The sequence below is a fragment of the Amblyomma maculatum genome, chromosome 10 (assembly GCF_055883805.1).
Source record: "Amblyomma maculatum isolate TAMU_Amacu chromosome 10, ASM5588380v1, whole genome shotgun sequence".
Lineage (NCBI taxonomy): Eukaryota > Metazoa > Arthropoda > Arachnida > Ixodida > Ixodidae > Amblyomma > Amblyomma maculatum.
The window spans coordinates 21,677,807-21,697,104 of record NC_139353.1 but is presented as its reverse complement, the minus strand read 5'-3'; the positions used below and the strand labels follow the sequence as shown (position 1 = coordinate 21,697,104).

The window sequence follows — 19,298 nt, the reverse complement described above, 5'->3', positions numbered from 1 at the left end:
CAGTATGTCGAGTACATGAAATATAAAAAATGGGCCTTGTCAAATCTCTAAATTATTCTCTGCTCACCACCAGTAAGGATTTCCGAGGCGAAGAAATGAACCCCCAACCTTTCAGTGTTGACTTCCCCAAAATGCTCGCCGTGATAACAAAGCCACCGCTGCGTACTTTCAGACTACTTTTGTAAACATCCCTTCCACCACTATGTTTTTTCCGTTTGCTGGAAGCTTGGTATTATTAGGTTTAGGAGCTGTACAAATTTCCTACCACCAGTCAAATACGTAACGGATTTGCTTTCTAAAACACAAAATTATCAGTTCAATATTCATGCGATACAGCACCTAATAAAGGAAGGCAATATGGCAAAAGCCATTGAGTTAAAAACATTTTGCCGCATATATTGCACTATCGGGTTCTATACATTTTATATTGTTAAACGAAAACTTAATTACACAGTAGGAACAAATATAGAAAACATCATGACAAAAATGGGTCTGCCAGCTTTGGAATTACACATAGGTCGCGGTGAAGGCCATAGCAAATATTTCATTTCTCGAAACGTTCTCCCGGCTCTCCCATAGACATTTGCGATTAGACAAAATCCACATTGTATAATGCCAGCAGATTTCGACCTTTACCGCTTAAGCCACAGACACTTCGTGATATTTCTCTAAGAGGCCTATAAGGCAGAAGTTAAGAATGCCTCGGCGGGAAATATTTAAAGCTACCTGACTCTAGCACCGTACTGCTGGGTAGTTGTATATTCGTTATTGTATCATTTTTTCCTCGTTGCCTGTTTCAAGCACAGGAAAATATTTAGAGGCGATCAAGTAGAATGGCACCTTAGAAAAGCTTTACCATTTTGTTCACTCGTGAATACATTAAATTTGTATGCTAATTCTTGTTTTATTCCAAATCATAATTGCCTTACAGTCCTTATTTTGCTGATATTTTATTTCATTTCCATTTATATTCGTGTCAAGTGTGCACATCATTCGTTGCTTACACGCAGAGGTTCACAGATATGCCGACGCCACAGCCGCCACCGACGCAAAGCAGTTTTTCCTTTACCACCTGCAGTGGGCGTAAGGGGCAGGCGGATAGCGAAAAAAATCGCCAGCCACTAACTACCACTGTAAGCCGTTGGAGGCTCAGAAGTCGGGCAGGTTTCTCCTTCACAGAAGCCTCAATGCCACAACCTTACCACAAATGCGTTTACCACAATGAAATTAAATGCACTTTAAGAGCTTGTTATTATAGATGGGTAAACATTAATGAGAGTAATTACCCCATCGTTCATTCGCGATAAAAAGTAAAAGAAATAACTTGGGGCAACTCCGCCAGTGCGACAGCATCAATGACACCTGTTTGCCTACTCTCCTTTTTAATTCTTGTTCGCGCACACGGACTATGCTGCTTGCCTTATTGTTAATTGCTTAATTTGCTTCTGTTATATCTCACAGATACCATAGCTTAGAGTCGCAAGTGAGGTTTCGTCACGGATATAGAGCCCCCTTAACAAAAAGACGCACGAATGTGTCAGCGTGCCCTAAGGGTGGGGTGTCCGGCTCACGATGAAAGTTCCTGGAAATATCCTTATAGCACCATCATATCTGTGAGAAGAGCCTCGAGTTTTCAGCTTCTGAAAATTAGCCATGGCATCTGGTCATGTGGTGTCAGGCAGCACTACGACGAAGTGAAGATAGGCCGTGCCAGCCACCAACTGTAACCTCCCACAGTCCACACCCATGCCTGGGGGACTTAAGTGGTAGATGAGACAGTGCGAAAAAACCCCGTCAACGCTGTCCCTCTCTTTGCGGAACCTCTTTCTGCTTATGCGCTTTGCCACTCGGTTAATTACTAATGTCTTGATGTGTGCTTTTGTTATCAGGCAAATGCTTTTTGCATGCAGTCGCTAGCTAACAGATTGTAAGACCACCCAATGTAGTCATAGAGCACCGCTTCAAACAAGCCGTATAAACATGTTTACGTGGTCTAGGGGTAGCACTGTTGAATATGAATAGAAGAAGTTTTGAATACAAACTGCATTTGACAGAAAAATTTGCTTTAAAAAGTGTCCTTAACCCAGGCAATCATATGAACTTATTTATTTCAGTATTTCCGAGATAGCAAGCAGTCAAGGCTCACTTTTTCTTCGTGATATACACTTTAAAATCAAGGCAGCGTCTGCAGTTAATCCGTGCAGGTGTCAGTGCGTTATTTGTGGAACCTGTAAATCTCCGTGGTCATATGAAGGGGTAGGTGACTTTTGGCACGTGTTTTCCTGTAAATAGAAGACCCATATGTTCAGTTATGTGATATATGATAGTGAACTCCAAAAAAAAAAAAAAAAAAGATACGCACGCTTGCCTTCACCTTACTAAAGCGGTAGCAGCAGTACATTTCAGCGTGGAAGAAAGGAAGGAGGGGAAGGAGAGACTGAGCAAAAGGTAAAGGGGGAGGGGTGGTAGGTGGATCTGCTTCTAACAATCCGTGCTATTCAAAGTTGAGCTTTCTTTTAGGTAGCTCGAAGGGCCCCCGAGGCTGTGTTTGAGAATTCCCGCTCTTTGAACTCATGTCAATGCTTTCTGTGCTTGTAAAATATATGTTTAGGCCTAGGCTGTTGAGGCACAATGAAATAAATCCAACTACTTATGTACCTACCTACCTCATGAACTCTGTGGGTTTGCATGAGATACCTGTCCATATGAGTTTTAGATTGATAGCCTCCACTTTTATAAGCGGTCTGGCGAAGATGTTTCTTTTTTTCACACTCGGGGCGCAATAATTTTTGTGATCCGGCCGCAAAACAACGCAATGTCACTCTCGCAGTCCCTTCAAAGCCCGTGCAAGAAAAAATAAAAGCGACAAAAGTCACAAGAGAATAAGAAACAAACTTACGCATGCAAACCCGTTCGCATTCGGTGATGCTAGGAAATCTGTTGTATTTAGGGCCCATTTTCTTCTTAAAAAATGTTCTTGTTTCTTTGCACTTGTTTTCTATCGCATTGTAGTAGTAGCTGACTCTTAACTTGTACCATCCGGAATTTTCTTGCGTATGTTTTAAGCACCTGGAGTCCTCTGTTAGAAGGAATAGACAAAGATGAATGAGATCAGGCGGCATTAATGTCCCTAACATCTTCTGTACAGCTGCTGAAACGAATGGCATTACATTACCTCTCATATTATTTGCGGTCTGAGAAAAAAAAAAATCTAAAAGCTATGGTAAACCAGTAAATGCTTCGTTTATTTATGGTACGCGTAATTATGGCGCACTTGCGACGTAGCTGTGGTTTTTGGTAGCGGATGTTTGCTTGAGAAGTATGGAAGCCTTTCTCAATTTCTGCATGAAGAAAGTCATCAGGAACTTTGAGCGCACTAAATGCAATCAACCGCAATGTGAAGTCTGTCAATCTTTGTTTAGCCAGGCCGAACGTTAGGAGAAAAAAAGAACAATCTCAGTGTTGCTATTTATATATACGCTTAGATAGGGCTTTCATAGAAAAATAATAAAACAACTCAATATCTCTTCATAACGCTGTCCTGTCGTTCGTAACGCTCTCCTTACGACTAACTAATACGGAAATGAAAGTATATTGATTTATACCTTGGAAACTGTGTGATTTTAACATTTATTTTAGAATCGTCTTGGTCATAGGCAATGCTGCATCTTATTTTAATTATTAGGAATTACGTTAGGTGCAAAAATTTTCTGACTGTGCAAATAGATGCTAGTGATTATGACAGTAAACGTCCTCACGTTCAAACACCCTTATGGGGACGAAATACATATGGTTTCTAGAACAGCAAGTAAACACGGTGAAACAGATCGGGTACATTCCGCTTTGCACATGTGGCATTATGCCAGTGTAGAATGTGAAATCCTAATGTGAATATTATTAAAGGACTGATGTTCATTAGAGCAAACATAAAGGAGAAAACACCAGATGACGCTATCTTACTTGCGCATGTCATCAAGCATTGATGTGCTGTCTTGAAGTTGTTACGATTTCCTCCACAGCCAGTGTACGTGAAGACCTCGCAAGTTTTGAAAGCTGGATTGTAACCGAAGCGAGTCTCTTCCTCAAAACAATCGCCGGTGTCTATCGGAAGTCTGCACACGTCATCAATAAATTCTGCAGAATGGAAATAAAAATTGCGTGATGTAGCACACTCTTGTCACTATTTAACATGGCTGCAGATCAGAAACAACTCCAACTTTAAATTTTAATCCTTTAGAAATCGCATGCGAAAAATTGTAGAAGTGATAAATAAATGAAAGGAAAATTGTTTGGAAATAGCGACACATTGACATAAATTCTACCGATAGAATTCAACTGGGCTAGCTGCTACTTTTTAAGCACAAAGTGGATTCACTTGAGAACTTAGTTTCTGTACGCAAGTTGGCTCTGTGTTTCCGCATTTCTTAAAGAACACAAAGAGATGGCATGACAGAACACGAGACAAGCCTAGAGCATCGATTAACTGAGTAGGAAACGAGGAATTTTTTATGTCGTTCAGGCGGTGCCTTCGGAATTCGAGCTGGTTTTAATAGAGAGCCACGGACAGGGGGACGGGCGGACAGTTTGTGGACAATGGACATTAGGGTAGTGTGAAGTCCTTAGTTGGACCTCTCCCGCACCGCTGTTGTATCTCGGGTGATGAAATGATAAACCAATAAAACAAAGTATAGTACCAAAAAGGTTTAAGAATAGAAGTAAAAAAAGGGTGGGATGAAATGGGGAATGTAGATATGAAAAATAAGGGAAGTAGGAAGTATCGCCATTAGCTTTCCCTGCCAAGGGAGGGGGCCAGCTTCACTAGCGGCATTTATATTCTTTTTTCATCTTTTTTTTTTTTTTTTTCATCATGCGAAAATCTTTACTCTCGGAAAGGGGAAGCTTTTATGGTCTAATGTAGTCCTTAGCCGGATCACCTGTAAATATATGAGCAATTGCAACAAATGTAATTGCCTTAAAAAAGCTGCGGCAAGCCTTAAGCTGAAGGTAACTTCACTACCAGGTCCACTTTTCAGCCAGTGCTTCGTGCTTGCATTTCATGCCAGCCGACGGTTTTGCTTTGTACAGAAACTGTCCGAAAAGGTTTACTTTTTTGGGAAAGTAAATACCAAGGACAACATAATTCCGAGCCGCGTCGGAACCGATGGTGAATACGACGCCGAAACGAAGGGCGAACCTAAAGCTGGACCTTTCCAAGGCATTCCGGCAATTGGTTCGAACTTACCACTGAAAACAAAACTTCACAATGCTGATTTCTTGAATGGGAAGCAACTTGCTCGGTGGTAACAGCTTCGTCGAACGGTATGAAAAACTTTCTACTGATCAGACGTCCCCGTCTTCACCTATGATTTATATGCACGATAGCGTTGATACTCCCATCTTTTAGGAAATCAGGCGTTGACCTTGTTACGAGCGAAAAATCTGATTTTCACTGCCAGTGATATTCTGACTTTTCGGGCAGTGATTAATCGTCGGGATGTGTGATGTTATAAAACCACATGATATTGCCTATTTGGCAACAGTGACCTACTCTTAGAGATGCATGGAGACGTTAGGATGAAAAGGAATCAAAACCTTCGAAACTTTTGGATCTTGATTCAGAAATGCACGTCACAAGCAACGTCGTGCGGCTTGGTAGAAGTGAGACTTTATGTCTATGCTATGAGTATAGATGTGAGATATTGAATGGTTTAATGATTAAGTAGCACAGTACATGTACGCGAGAAACAATCGACAAGAGAGATGGAGGGGGGGGGGGGGGAGGGGTGTCACAAATGTGGCGTCATATTTGTACAGGTACAGGTTGGGCGTGCCGAAGAGATTTGGATGTCGTTCCAAATGTTCTGTGGCAGTATTGTTGCACTCACGGCCATGCTTCTGATCCTGCTCGCTGAACAGATTGCAAGTTTCATAGATATCACTAACAGTAAAGCTTTACTTATTACTTAGTAAAAATGAGAAGGGGATCAAGGGCACTAAACGCTGCACATGCTAACAAGGAGCGGGCGAGCATTACAATAATCAGCCTGTCTATACCCAATGTAAGGCAAACGCCTACCCCATATCCCTGCGGTTACCCCGTTTGTTACTTACCAACCTGCGCTGCGTAACAGTTTTACCGCCACCATGCTCAGTTTCTCCGGCGACGTAGGGTACTGAGGGTCGCGGGTTAATTGCTATATTGATATTGGAGGTTGCGGATGCAGTTATTGCACCAGGCTGGGAAAATCCTGTTCCTCTGATGGAGCGCGTTCTCGGATGTGGTTCTGGTTTCAGGGTTCTGCCCAGACCTGGCTGTGCAATTCCACTGACACGCGGAGGCTTTGTTTAACCTTTGGAGAACTACGTGGCCCCGGGATCCGAACAGTTATCATTTTGTTCGCGAGGGGGATGCTATATCTACGCCATCGCTACATTGTAGGTTTAGAATTGGGTGAAGTTTACTTTGCTGAGACAGTAGTGCGATTAACAGCAGCTTACAGCCATGCCGGCCAAAGGAATGTATTACTAGCGCTCACCCTTACAGACGAGACTTGCCGGCCAATGTAATGACCTCGAAAAAAATTCAGTTTGTGTGTGATTGAATGCTATTGACAGTATACAGGAGTTTAAAAGTTAGCTCCATATTACAAGTCTATGTGCGTTGGCAGATGGGTGGATAGAGCAGCGCTCGGTGCTAAAAAATTGGTCAAATTGTCTGCACTTAAGCGCAGCACTAGATGCTGGTGAGCGGATACAACGACGGGGCGCAAGCCCCTCCTGTTGCTTGCAGCGAGAACATCCGAACATCACAGGCCTAGTGCATAAAAGTGTGCAAATACTTTTGCAGCTGCGTTGCAGCCTCAAAGCGTTAGGCTGTAGTATTTCCATACGCATATAAGCATGTAACATGTCTCTGCCGATTTTTTTATTTCAGTCCGAAGTTGTTGCAAGCCTACGGATGCTAAATGTTCTACTGCAAATTAGTTTCTAGATGCACGCCGACAACGTTCATTTCTTTGCTTACTGCAAGCACTATGCGACACGTCAATCTACAAAATCAGCAAGGTTCTGCACGAACTGGGCTATCAAGCAGGAATACCAGAATCATGACTATGCGCCAGAGCGCAAAGCACCACTGCAGCGAGTAATCTCAGTATTGGCGTCATGCCGCAGGAGAAGCGGCTGATGGCAGAGGCTGCTCATGCCACAAAATCAGAAAGAGAAACCAGGCCTTTTACCAAGCCTCAACAGCAAAAAAGGAAAAATGAGGAATATAAAAGGCGCGAGCGACTTCTCATTGAAGCTAGCACCATCTGACCCCTAACAGAATTTTCTACATCTCCTCTGCAGAGTATTGCAAGCTTAAAGTGGCAACAGGGACTGCAAACGTTTCAGTGCTACACTGTAGTTGTGTAATTGCGGCCACCCTAAAAGTTTGCGCAGCATGGTCTAGTGAATAGGACAATATAAGTAGGCGCACTTCAGTCTTGGTGCCGCGTATTGTAAATTATCAGTAGCTTAGGATAAAGAGGGTTGCTTTGAAAAATCTTTTAAATGACGGACACGTAGCACTGAAAATTAACTGCAACTGCGATGGCGTTCTATTAAACTTCATCGATCCTTTTGATGTGTTTGTTTTGAGCAGTGGTTTCACATACGAGAAATATTTTTTTCAGAGGGGTGGCGGGCGGTGAAGGCAGGTTACTAGTTGCTACCACAACTAGTAAAAACCTACAAGACTATCACTACTTGAATAATGAATTGTTATAAAAATCTATGCCTTGCCTAGTGGAGATAAAACGTTTATTTAATACATTAACTGTAGTAAACGTACTGAATCTGCATACTTGTCGAATAATGGAACAATACAGAGCTGAACAACAACGCAATTTGAACATGAATTCTTACTTCACCTCACTGCAGCGATTTATGACTACATATAAATAAAGTAACAAGCCATACTACACTCTGCACGCAAAATTTACAATGAAAATGTAAAACGCTTTACAAAAATTTGAACTTACCACCGCACTCTTTGAGACATTCAAGGGGTGATTTGAAGCTATTGGTATTCCCTTCGCAGCCACGATATACGTAACGCTCACAGGTCTTGTTATTCGGATTAAACCAGAAGCGGACTTCCCGGCGCCTTCCACAGTCGCTTTCGTTCTTTCGATCGGCGCACAATCCGTAGTGCGCATCTGCTCGGATGAGAGATGAAAAGCGCGAGGATATTGATTGAAGACAAAATTATTTGTTGAGTTTCATTTTTTCAGTTACGAGATATCAAGAAAACTTTGTTCTGTGCCAAGAATGGCATGATACTACAGTAAACATAAGAATAGGTGGAACACTCGGGAACAAAAAAAAAATAATAGATGTGATCAATGACGGGGAGTAATTATTCTTCTTGCAGGTTTAGCCGCTTGATCAGAGCCACATAATCACAAAAACGAATTACCATAAAGCTCCAAATCCTTTGGAGCTTTATGGTACTTTAATTTCAGGAATGCTCTGCCTTAGTTCATTGGCACGCAGAAAGGGTAACCCTAACGTATATACAAAAATAATAGCAACTGAAACATAAACAAATGCTGGACTCCTGCACATAGAACCGACTATCTAGCAGGCTAGTGCTTAATTTAACTAAACAGCATTTTGCTGGCTTTCTTGTTGGAATTGCCACTATTGTGTTCTCGCTTCGTTTGACGTCTTCAGTGCAGCACATGAAACAGTGCCTCAAACGCGATTTGAAAATTGATATGACTGAACACTCCTAACATAGGATACATGTTAGAATGGCTACAATAGGCAATGCTTACTTCATTATGATTGGACGAGGTCATCTTGCTTAATATCGCAGAATAACAGCTAGTGGGACAAATTGGCGCATGATACCTAGACCCGCGGCGCAACGAGGACAACAAAGAAAGAAACACAATACCGGCGCTCACTTCCAACTGTAATACAAACAACGGAACCAGAATTTTCTCTTTCACACCAAAGCACAACTTCCTCCTGTACACCTAAGCATATTACCCTCGCACACCTCGTCTTCCCCAGGCAGGTATGTCTGGCCAACAATAAATTATAGCAACCCTCACATCCAAAGTAGTGTCCAAGCGTCCAAGTTCACCACTCACATCGTCCAAACAAGGACGCCAAGAAAGTCAAAACTTCCGCCACTTAGACAAAAAAAAAAAAAAAAAAACCATCCCGCATCCCTCATAACAACTCATACGCAGCCTTCAAGAAATGAAATTTAATTTCTGCGTAAGGAAAGAGGGGTATCACTGACTTATATGCTGCCCTTCTTTTGTATCCAATACGCCTCTAAAAGTTCGCAAGTAACCTTATCCCGACTCTTGCCTACGATCCTAAACCTACTAAGAAATGGTTCACACTTGCAGTTTTGGCAGTGCGGATGCAAAATCGACTGCTTTCCTTCTCTAAAGACTTCTCGTGCTCTTGTGCTCTATAATTGATACACCACTCAGTCTGCTCTTATATACTTTTCCACTCGTCAGTGGAATCTCATACACCACTCCCACCACACGTCCTACAAAAAGCTTGCCATGCCTGTTCTCAAATTGTAATTTCTTATTATTCCATATTCTTGCACACAATTCGCTCAGTTTCTTTGATGGGGAACACACTTCCGCACGTCATACCTTGCTGCAAAATCTTCATGCAATGCGCCATTCTGTGTATGTTTAGGGACTACTTGTGGCGTTGTGGATGCATATTTGTCAACTTTGTTTCAACCCTTCTTTTGCCCTCCTTTTTTGAAGAGTCCCTGCCGCCCCACAAATAACCGCAACTGAGAATCCAGCCTCCTGCAGCCTTTGAATCAGATTAATAAAGGTAACATCAGCCATATGATCACAGGACTTTAACTATGCTGGATCCAGGCAAAGGGAACCAATAGCTCTTTTAACAGTTTTTGAATGGGCTGATCAAAACGGATGAAGCTATTGTTTAGCCCGGGGGAAATACCTCCAACACGCTTTCCTATCTAAAATTTGGATATTTAAATCAAAGAATCGCAGCCTGTCATCCACTGGTAGTTCATATGAATAATAGGTGAATTAAAGCAAGCCCTTCCCCTTGTTTGCTGAAAATCAAAAGGACACTGCCCACTGCATGCGTCATTACAAAGACTTCAGGTTGCTGGATTCCCAGGTGCGGTTATTTCTGGGGTGGCAGAGAGGCTACTTCAAAAATGGAGGGCAAAAGAAGGGTTCAAACAAAGTTGACAAATAAGCGCCCACAAGTACTCCCTTACATACACATAGTGGCGCATTGAATGAAGATTGTGCACGCAGGTATGATGTGCCGGTAGTGTTTTCTGCGCCAAAGAAACTGAGCTGGATGTGTGCAAGAATAGGGAATAATAAGAAAGTACAGTGTGAGAAGAGGCATGGCAAGCGTTTTGTAGGATGTGTGGTCGTAGTGGTGTATGAAATTTCACTGACGTGGCGGTCAAATTTGCCACTTCATTGCCAAAAATGCAAATGGGAGCCATTGCTTAGTAGGATCAAGATTTTAGGAACAGTCGGGATTAGATTGCCAGTGAAATTTTAGAGGCATGTTGGATACAGAAGAAGGGCAGCATATGTGTCACCGATATGCTGCCCTTGTGTGTGTGGAATGCAGCATGAAACTTAATGTCAAGAAGACTGTACTCCTACGTGTAACAAGGAAAAAACATTTTAGCCCATTTACTTATTCCCTACAAGGCTCCGATATTAAAGAAGTAGCAAGCCATAAGTATTTAGGGCTGACACTTACCAATCAATTGGACTGGTCACCGCATATCTCACAAATTTGTTCTTCGGCATTCTCGACACTCTGCTTCCTAAAACGCAAACTTAATCGCGCCCCTCTAATATCAAACTTTTGGCATACAACACATTCATCCGAACTAAGCTCGAGTACGCCTCTATCATTTGGGACCCTCACACAAAAAAGAACATAACTGCTCTTGAAATGATACAAAGGAAAGCAGTCAGGTTTATTTTCCACAAGTACAGCAGATCTGATTCTCCCACACAGCTGATGGTAGAAAATGACATCCCGCTCCTTTCAGTCCGCCGCAAAATGAACAGAATTTTGTTTCTTCGTAAGATTCTGTCACAGGAAGTTAATATTCCATTACCTAACTTTGTCCAACCTTCTACTGCCAGACGAACACGACACACTAGGGAACATATGCTGCAACCTGTCTTTGCCCGAACAAATTCATTTAAGTACAGTTTTTTCCCACGGACTATCTCTGATTGGAAATTGCTTCCAGAATTTCTTTTCCAAAGCAGTAATTTTAACAAGGCACTGGAAGGTCATTTGTTTGGTTAGGCTGCTCAACTTTTCAGTACTTTATATCTGTTTCCTTTGTTCATGCCGAATTGTGCTGTGTGTTATTGCCTATTTTTATTTGTTAGACTGTCAAATTGTTTAATAATTACTATTAATATTATGATTCCTTTTTTCTCGCCGAATTGTAGTGTGTATTGTATTTTTTGTCTTTTCTGTGTGTGATTGTTACCTGGCATGCCCCTTCTGCTTGGGCCATAAGGCCTGCAGTATTATGAAATAAATAAATAAATAAATAAATATCCATGAGAAAAAATGAAATTTCAATTCATGAAGGCTGCGTATGAGTTGTTACGAGGTATGTTTGGTGGTTTTTTGTTTATGCCTAAGGGGCAGAAGGTTTGAATTTCTTGGCGTCCTTGTTTGGACGATGTGAGCGGTGCGCTTGCGTTCGTTGCTTGAACGCTACCTAGAATCTGAGGGTTGTTAACATTTATTGTTGCCCAGACCTATCTGGTTGGGAAAGAGGTGAGCAAGTGTAATGTGCTTGGGTGTAGAGGAGGGATTTGTGCTTGTGTGTGAAAGAGGAAGCTCGGGTTCCGTTGCTTGTATTGCAGCTGTTAGTGTGTGCCGGTGTTGTGTTTCTCTTTCTGTTTTTTCCTCGTTGCGCCGATGTTCTGCGTTGCTTAAGATCCCCACAATGAACAGTGTTGGCTAGACAAGGTGGGGGCGCTGACAATGTTTGGAAAAACAGGCACATAGAGAAGGAAACTACCAGGCTACTGCAGAAGTTGGCTACGTTAGAAAGCCTATGTTATCCGAAAGGGGGATTGAATTCCAGTGCTTCCCCCGCGTACGAGACGCTATCAATACCCCCATGTGTCCTCCAAGATAGATGCAATATCTTCCAATTTACTCATGCAATGTAAAGCTGACAAAAAAAAAAAAAACCAACAAATTTTTGATGTCATGTTGGCTTGCTGCGTACTGCGTACAGGGAGAATGTTGCTACGTTGTGAGCGATATAGAACGGTGATATGTTGTAAGCGCCATAGAATAAGGACGCTGTCACATAATGCAATCATTGAAGAAGTAAACAGAACATAACTAATAACGGGACTAAGACATCTGACCGAGGGACCAGCAGTTGCTAAATAGGTCTGCATAGTCAAACGTATCAAAAGGGAGAATCGCCTTTGCACTTCATGGGCAAATAATTTCGGTACATAAACGCGGGGCGCGATAGACAGACAAAGATGCAATATGGGCGACTGGTCTATACACTGAGCCTTCCATTCTCTTGTCAGTGGAGATAGATATAGAAAGTAGAAACAAGCCCTTAAGTTGCATGCATCGGCAAAAACAATTTCATTGGTAAAAATAAAATTGTAATTTTCTTCGTTCAGGCTTCCGCATTTGGCAAACGCTATGCCTGATACAGAGCAAAAGAAGTGCCAGTAGATCGTTTTGCCGCAGAAGCATTGGCGGAGTGAAATATTTACAATCGTTCAACCAGTGTTCTTAACCCTGAATTTATCAAAACATTTTTCATAGACTATAGCTGTATCCCATCGCGACGACTCGCAGCGTGAGGAAAAAAAGATGGAAGCCGTTTCTCTGTCCCCAACTTATTGTAAATGTTACGTAATCGGTGAGAATGCCGTTATGCAGAAAAAACCTCCGTCACCGTCATATGTGTATTCTGTCTCGAATGAAAAAATTCTAATTGGTCGCAAGAGTGATGACGCTAGTGTCACAAGGTCCCGGGCACGAATCATCAGCACCGCATAGTACTCACATTAAATGGAAGGGGACGTTTGGAGTTAAAGGGAAGGTAATATAACATTTAATACAAAATAAGGGTCGTGAATTGTCTGAGATGAATGAGGGTCCTTATTTTGCTTTTGTTTATTGCGCATGTCTAGGTTATAGATGGGATTTTAACCCACCATCTTTTGGTTAGCGACTAAGTCGCACACGGCACTGGAAGAAGCGGGTATTTTACGGCCCTTCCTGTGAAGGGGGGAACTGCGACTATATGCTGAGTAAGTATGTAATTAGTAAGACCCACGGGCGTTATTGCGTCATGTTCATAAAGTGGAGCTGATGTGTCTCTGCAACTGTTTCTGCTCTGCGATTCTTCACGGAACACCGGTAGTTGAACGAACAGATGCAAGAAATAGTGAGACCGAAAGACAAGAAAATTAACTGCGACTTATGCCACGAAGGTCTTAGTTCACAATTTTTCGATTCTGATATCCCTTTCCAAATGAGGGATCGTTTCTGACATTTCAAAGTAGAGCTTTATGCAGCGGCATGTTTGATCGTACATACGATTCATAATGACAAGGAGAGGTTGCAGTTACCTCTGCAGATTTTGTTACAGACATCTTTTGAATGAAAGCTGTTTCCTTTGGAGCTTTTTGAAGTTCTAAAGAAAGGTTCACATCTTGTCGTGGTGAGGTTGTAAAACCAGCTGCGAATATGTCCACGTTGGCCAATGTTAAGCGGTGGTGGATTTTCACACCTTAGCGGAGGGTACCTTGTTTTCCACTGCTCTTCTGAATAATCTTCATCCATGGAGCTGTAGCATGAACCTGAGTAAAAAAATTGCAAATTGATTTTTATTTGATTTCGGTTTGCATTGAAACACCTCTTTTGTGCGTGGCATTTATTAGATAGATGTACAAATAGATAAATATTTTGTAATTTTGCGCTATATTCTGTAAATGACAGCAGAATTGTTCGGCCCAGGCGCACGCTAAGGTAGGTACTGAAGCTGTAACAAAATTTCAATTGGTAGCCAGGAAATCAGCAATGCTGCAAACTGTTCTTAATTATGAATGTTGATATTGCTTTCCAGAGGGCAGCATGAACATCACTATTGAACGAAAACTGTTTAATTGGTCACCTTGGTTGAGTAAAGACACGATTAAAGGAGTGTGGCAAACAGATGAAGTAGACGCAGCCGTCCTTGAACAATTTGTAAGGAGCTTCCGCTTTCTGCGACATATGACTTCCTCCCCACTACTTAACGCGTTTAAGGTCTCACTACTTTATTGTGAGTACTTGTTCACGGTGTTACCGTTGTTCACGGTGTTACCGTTGCACAGACATCTGTGCTTCCTTTCCATTATGTTTTACCATGCGACTCCCTAATCATTCCACATAGTCATTCCTTGGCAGCAGTTATGTTACTTTTCAAATGCGACTAAATGCTGCGATATCACAGATAGCAGACACATGTACTTGCAGAGGACTACTAGTAGCCTGATGCTCCGTCCAGTTTAATTCAAGAATGACAGTTTGATGGCGTCTTCCTGCGTTCTCATATCTCGATCTGCAGATATCGTTCGCACTTGATCTCCTTGTTTGACCTTTGTTTTTAATCACCTTGAGAGACAACGCCTACAGTTTTTTTAACCTTTTCCAGCAATGGCTGTGTTCTGTTTTTCACAAGCTTCTTTTAATTACCTTTGTGCAACTTTTTTAAACTTTTGTTTAACTTTTTTTTTTAAACTTTTTTCAGGGAATAGTTTTAAAGGTGTAAAAACTTCAAACAAAAAATTCAGAAAGCACGCAACCTAAGCTACGGAGTGTCGTTGTTGTGACTTCGCTGTGTTATAATAATTTGGTTAGCCATGCTGCGCAGGTTGGCTCAGGTTTTCAGTATGTCCGACCTACCGTGAGTCACTCTATGCGCTTTTCTCAACGTATTTGAAATCTCTGAAAGCAACTTTTCGCATACCAGTCAGCCTTCAGAAAACGCATAATTGTACAGCCGTCTTCACACTTAACACGAATGGTCGAGCGCGTGGCCTGGACGGATATTGCATCGCTCAGCACTAGCCGCTAGGCCTGAATTCACGCTGTACCGATATGTTTTGGACCAGCCAAGATCGCTGGTTCGCTTTAGCCACTTTGGCAGACTGTCGGACCCATCGGATAGCGCTGAGCGGCTCTTAAATTCGTCGAGACTACGTGCTCCAGCATAGGCGTGCTGACGTCTGTACGGTTTTCTACTACCGGTGTACAACTCGCCATGAGAGCCAGCGCCGTCGCATGATGTGTCGTGTAGTCTGAAAGAAAGAAACGACAAGCTAAACTTCAGAAAGCATGCACTCATGTTAATTTATTCGCATATATTACTCATACGACTGTCCGAACGAAAGCTAAAGTGGCGCTCCTGCTCAAAGCTGTTACTGCTGACTCCAAGATGTTCATTGCGGTTCTCTAAAAGCTTACTCGACTAGTTTTTTCTTTTTTTTTTTTCGGAAATAGAAGTCGTAAAAGCAGCGCCAAAAATATATAAAGAAATAGCGTACACTTAAGTGTATAACAAAAACGATACAAACAAAACGAACCTCGGTTTCAGCAAGTACCGGTCTCTTGAATCAAACCTCTGGAGTCCACATATCGCCTTGCTTGTAAAACTAGGCACCAATAGTTGTTTCTATAGTGCAACCGGCAAAAAAAAAAAAAAAATAAAAAATAAAAAAGGTATAAAGCCTATGAAGGTGCGAGATTGGTAATAAATTTTATTTATGTACCGTTGATGAAATCGTGCTTTCTGCATAGCAGACGCATCGCAGCAGTCTCGCGACGGTCATTAATATTTCGGCTTTTTGCTCTTCATACGCTCTTATGTAAGGGTGGTGCTTCTAACTGAATTGATGTTATATTAGTGCATGCAGTGAATTGTTGCCATACGACCACTATTCATTGAGCTGGCAACGTATTCAAACTTCTTACTGCTCGCCGTTAACCGCCTCCCCCTGATGACCGCACCCCGTTAAGTTGGCGGCTGATTGGTTGTTTAACTCAAAAAACATTGTTACAGGTACAACATTTACGCGCCTGCCGAACACAGTCTTAACTAGTGCAAAAGGCTCTCTAAAATACACGCAGACCTCATAACACTCTTCTGAAAGGTGTTCAGCGGACACGGTGAATTGTTGTTGGTGCAGAGGACAGCCTTTATTTACCTGTGAGGAAGGTTCGTGTCGCTAGGAAATTAATGATAGATGACGGTGCTTGTCACCGTTGATAAATTTGCGCAGTCCATTGTAGAGAGAAAACTTATACAATCCGTTACTGTGGCTTATATGCTACTTCAGGTTGAAGGCAGGAAACTAAAGAGGTGTGAGCCCGCTCAGATGTCACTAAACTGCTTGCGAATACTGTGGTCCAGATGCGCACTACCATCTCGTGGCGGCGTCTTCGCACGGGGGCCTGAAGAAATAGCTCAAGTATGGAATATTGCTCATGTTGTGAAGAAATTACGTCATGAACTATGAACTATATCTACGCATTGTTTGTTTAGATTTGTGAAGATGTGGAAATCTCCGGAGTTGCCCATTACTAGTATACACACGCTGTTCTGTTCTTCGCATTTTTCAAAGCGCATTTACTGAGCAAACGGCAACCGCTGCTTAAGACACCCTTCTTTAGTACAGCTATAATATTATTGCATAGTAATCTGCGGTTTTCCTATTGCACTCATCTTAGAGTTGTACCTATCTAAGATAGAATGACTGGGGAAGAAAAAAATGGCAACAGTCATAGATGCAGCTAATAATTGTGATTCTTCGCACAAAAAGTCAGAGAATGTCGGTAGCGCAGCCTAGAAGGTGGTAATAGCCCTGTCAAATAAGCTTGTACAATATTAGCTTAAATAACATGTGTACAACAGTGCAGGGCTGTAGCGGATGCTCAGTACTCACCCACGAGGACAGAAAATAACCAAAGGCGTCTCAGCCCAATAGAAGACCTCGCTGATAATCCACTCCAGCACAGCATGTCTTGTTTCTCGCTCCTCATATGAGAAAGCGGCTTGGGATTTAGTTCCACATTTAGCTGCATTTTTCAAAGTTGACTTAGTGGCTATCGACTTGAATTTGTTTCTTTCTTAGCTCCGAGGAAATAAAGATTTCGCATAGGACGTAGAATATCTTGTTCAGAGTGTTCGTTTCAAACTGTAAAAGACAATCGCTTTCTGCTTGTGCGAATGAGCTTTTATGATCTGCATCAAACTAGTGAAAAATCCAGGTTTTGATTTCCTTGCATTTCATATAGAGGCCATTGGGAAACCACATGCGCTGTCATTTTTCTCAGACTGCTGTGTGCTAGATGCCATGATCTTCATGCGCGTGTCAAGTTTTGCCATATATCCCGCACCTCACATTTTACGATGTTCACAGAGACCTTCCACGAAATATTTTGGCTTTTTTTTTTTGGAGAAGGGCATTTATGCCGGATACAATGTCTAATCATAGCATGCACGAGGCTCACATCACTGTACTTTCCCCATGGAAAGGGCATCAGTTGCTTGTGTCTGTAGGGGCTAAATATATGTACGCTGTTTAAAATAGAGACTGAACGCGTGTGATTTTGCAGATTGGAGACAACTTAATTTAAATTGCAGCACATAATAAATAACCGGTTGCGTAACGGTAGAACATCCACCTCGCGTGCAAAAGGACTGTGGTTTGAATCCCGACACCGCGCAATGCCCCACCGGATTAAAACAAATATCCACGTCGTGATGGAATCGCATAAATAGGTTTGGGGTGTGACCTATCCGGTGAACACATCCGAAAACGCACTCCTTCACCAGAATAGGAGTAAGCCACCCTATTGTACTATTTGACCACTAGCTTCTACAAATACTCTTACAAACCCCAGGCCCTCAGTATCTAGCGGCTGCGAAACAACTGACCACAGCGGCGGTCAGACCTGCAAGGCAGCAAAAGGTGCTGATAATCTTTGGCTTTGGACAAGCCGCCATTGGAAACTGACCCTGGAACCATTTAACGCTAGAACCCTGGCTAGTGAGGGTAGTTTAGCAGTACTGCTTGAGGAATTAGTGGGCATGAAATGGGATATGATAGGTCTTAGTGAGGTTAGGAGGCAAAATGAGGCAGGTATACACTATACTGAAGGGCGGGCATGTATTGTGTTATCGAGGTTTACCGGAGAGACGAAAACTAGGGGTATGCTTCCTGGCCAATACGGATATAGCTGGTGATACAGAAGATTTCTATATAATTAATGAGAGGGTGGCAGGCATTGTAATTAAGCTTAATAAGCGGTATAAACTGAAGGTAGCACACACCTATGCGCCTACATGTAGTGATGACGATCAGGCACTCGGATGTTTCTACGAAGATGTAGAAGTGGCAATGGGGAAATAAAGATTCAGTATAGATTACTAATGGGTGACTTCAATGCCAAGGTAGGGAAGAAGCAAGCTGGAGACCAAGCAATGGGTGACTATGGCATTTATTCTAGGAATAGCAGGGGGAGTTACTAGTCGAGTTTACCTTCTTCAGCAAAAAGAAGAACCGGAAGTGGACATGAAAAAGTCCTAACAGGGAGACTAAAATAAAATTAACTTCATATTGTGTTTTAACCCCGGCATTATGCAGGATGTAGAGTTAATCGGAAAGGTTCGATGAAGTGACAACAGAATGGTAAGGTCTCGTATTACTCTAGATCTGAAGAGGGAACAAAACAGATTAGTAGGAAAGAAGCCCATCAGCGAATTAGTAGTGAAGAGGAGGGCAGAAGAATTCAGGATCTCGCTACAGAATATATATTCAGCTTTAACCGAGGATGATGACTTAAGCATAGAAGCAACGAAAAATTGCAGAGATATCGTTACTGAGTGCGCGGTAGAGGTAGGCAGTAGGATAGTTAGAGAGGACACCACAAAACTATCTAAGGAAACGAAAGATCTGATTAGGAAACGCGTAGGTAAAGCTTCCAAACCAACAGACAGGATAGGTTTGTGCCGCCACGACACCCTGCAGACGGCGTAATGCATGTTAAGTGCTGGCTTGCGTTCTGTCAAGCTCTGCGGGCCGGATATGCTTGTCTCTGCTCGCACTACAGGGTAGGGAATTTAGCATACGTGGTTGGCTCTTTCTCGCAAAAGTGCGGCTCTGCGGGGTTTCACATTCGGTGTGTAAAACCTCGGGCTATAT

At 42.3% G+C, this 19,298-nt stretch overlaps 1 protein-coding gene across 1 annotated transcript; it reads right to left on the bottom strand.

The window, feature by feature from the left end:
- Positions 1-2,090: 2,090 nt before the first annotated feature.
- On the bottom strand, positions 2,091-17,334 carry LOC146175809 (carboxypeptidase inhibitor SmCI-like). The gene is made up of 6 exons (XM_084580873.1): positions 17,037-17,334; positions 13,680-13,910; positions 8,025-8,201; positions 3,961-4,134; positions 2,900-3,079; positions 2,091-2,282 (listed from the first exon to the last, which is right to left on the bottom strand). The coding sequence occupies exons 1-6, from the start codon at positions 17,173-17,175 to the stop codon at positions 2,245-2,247; spliced, it is 939 nt and encodes a 312-aa protein (XP_084436999.1). The 5' UTR covers positions 17,176-17,334; the 3' UTR covers positions 2,091-2,244.
- Between the last annotated feature and the right edge of the window lie 1,964 nt (positions 17,335-19,298).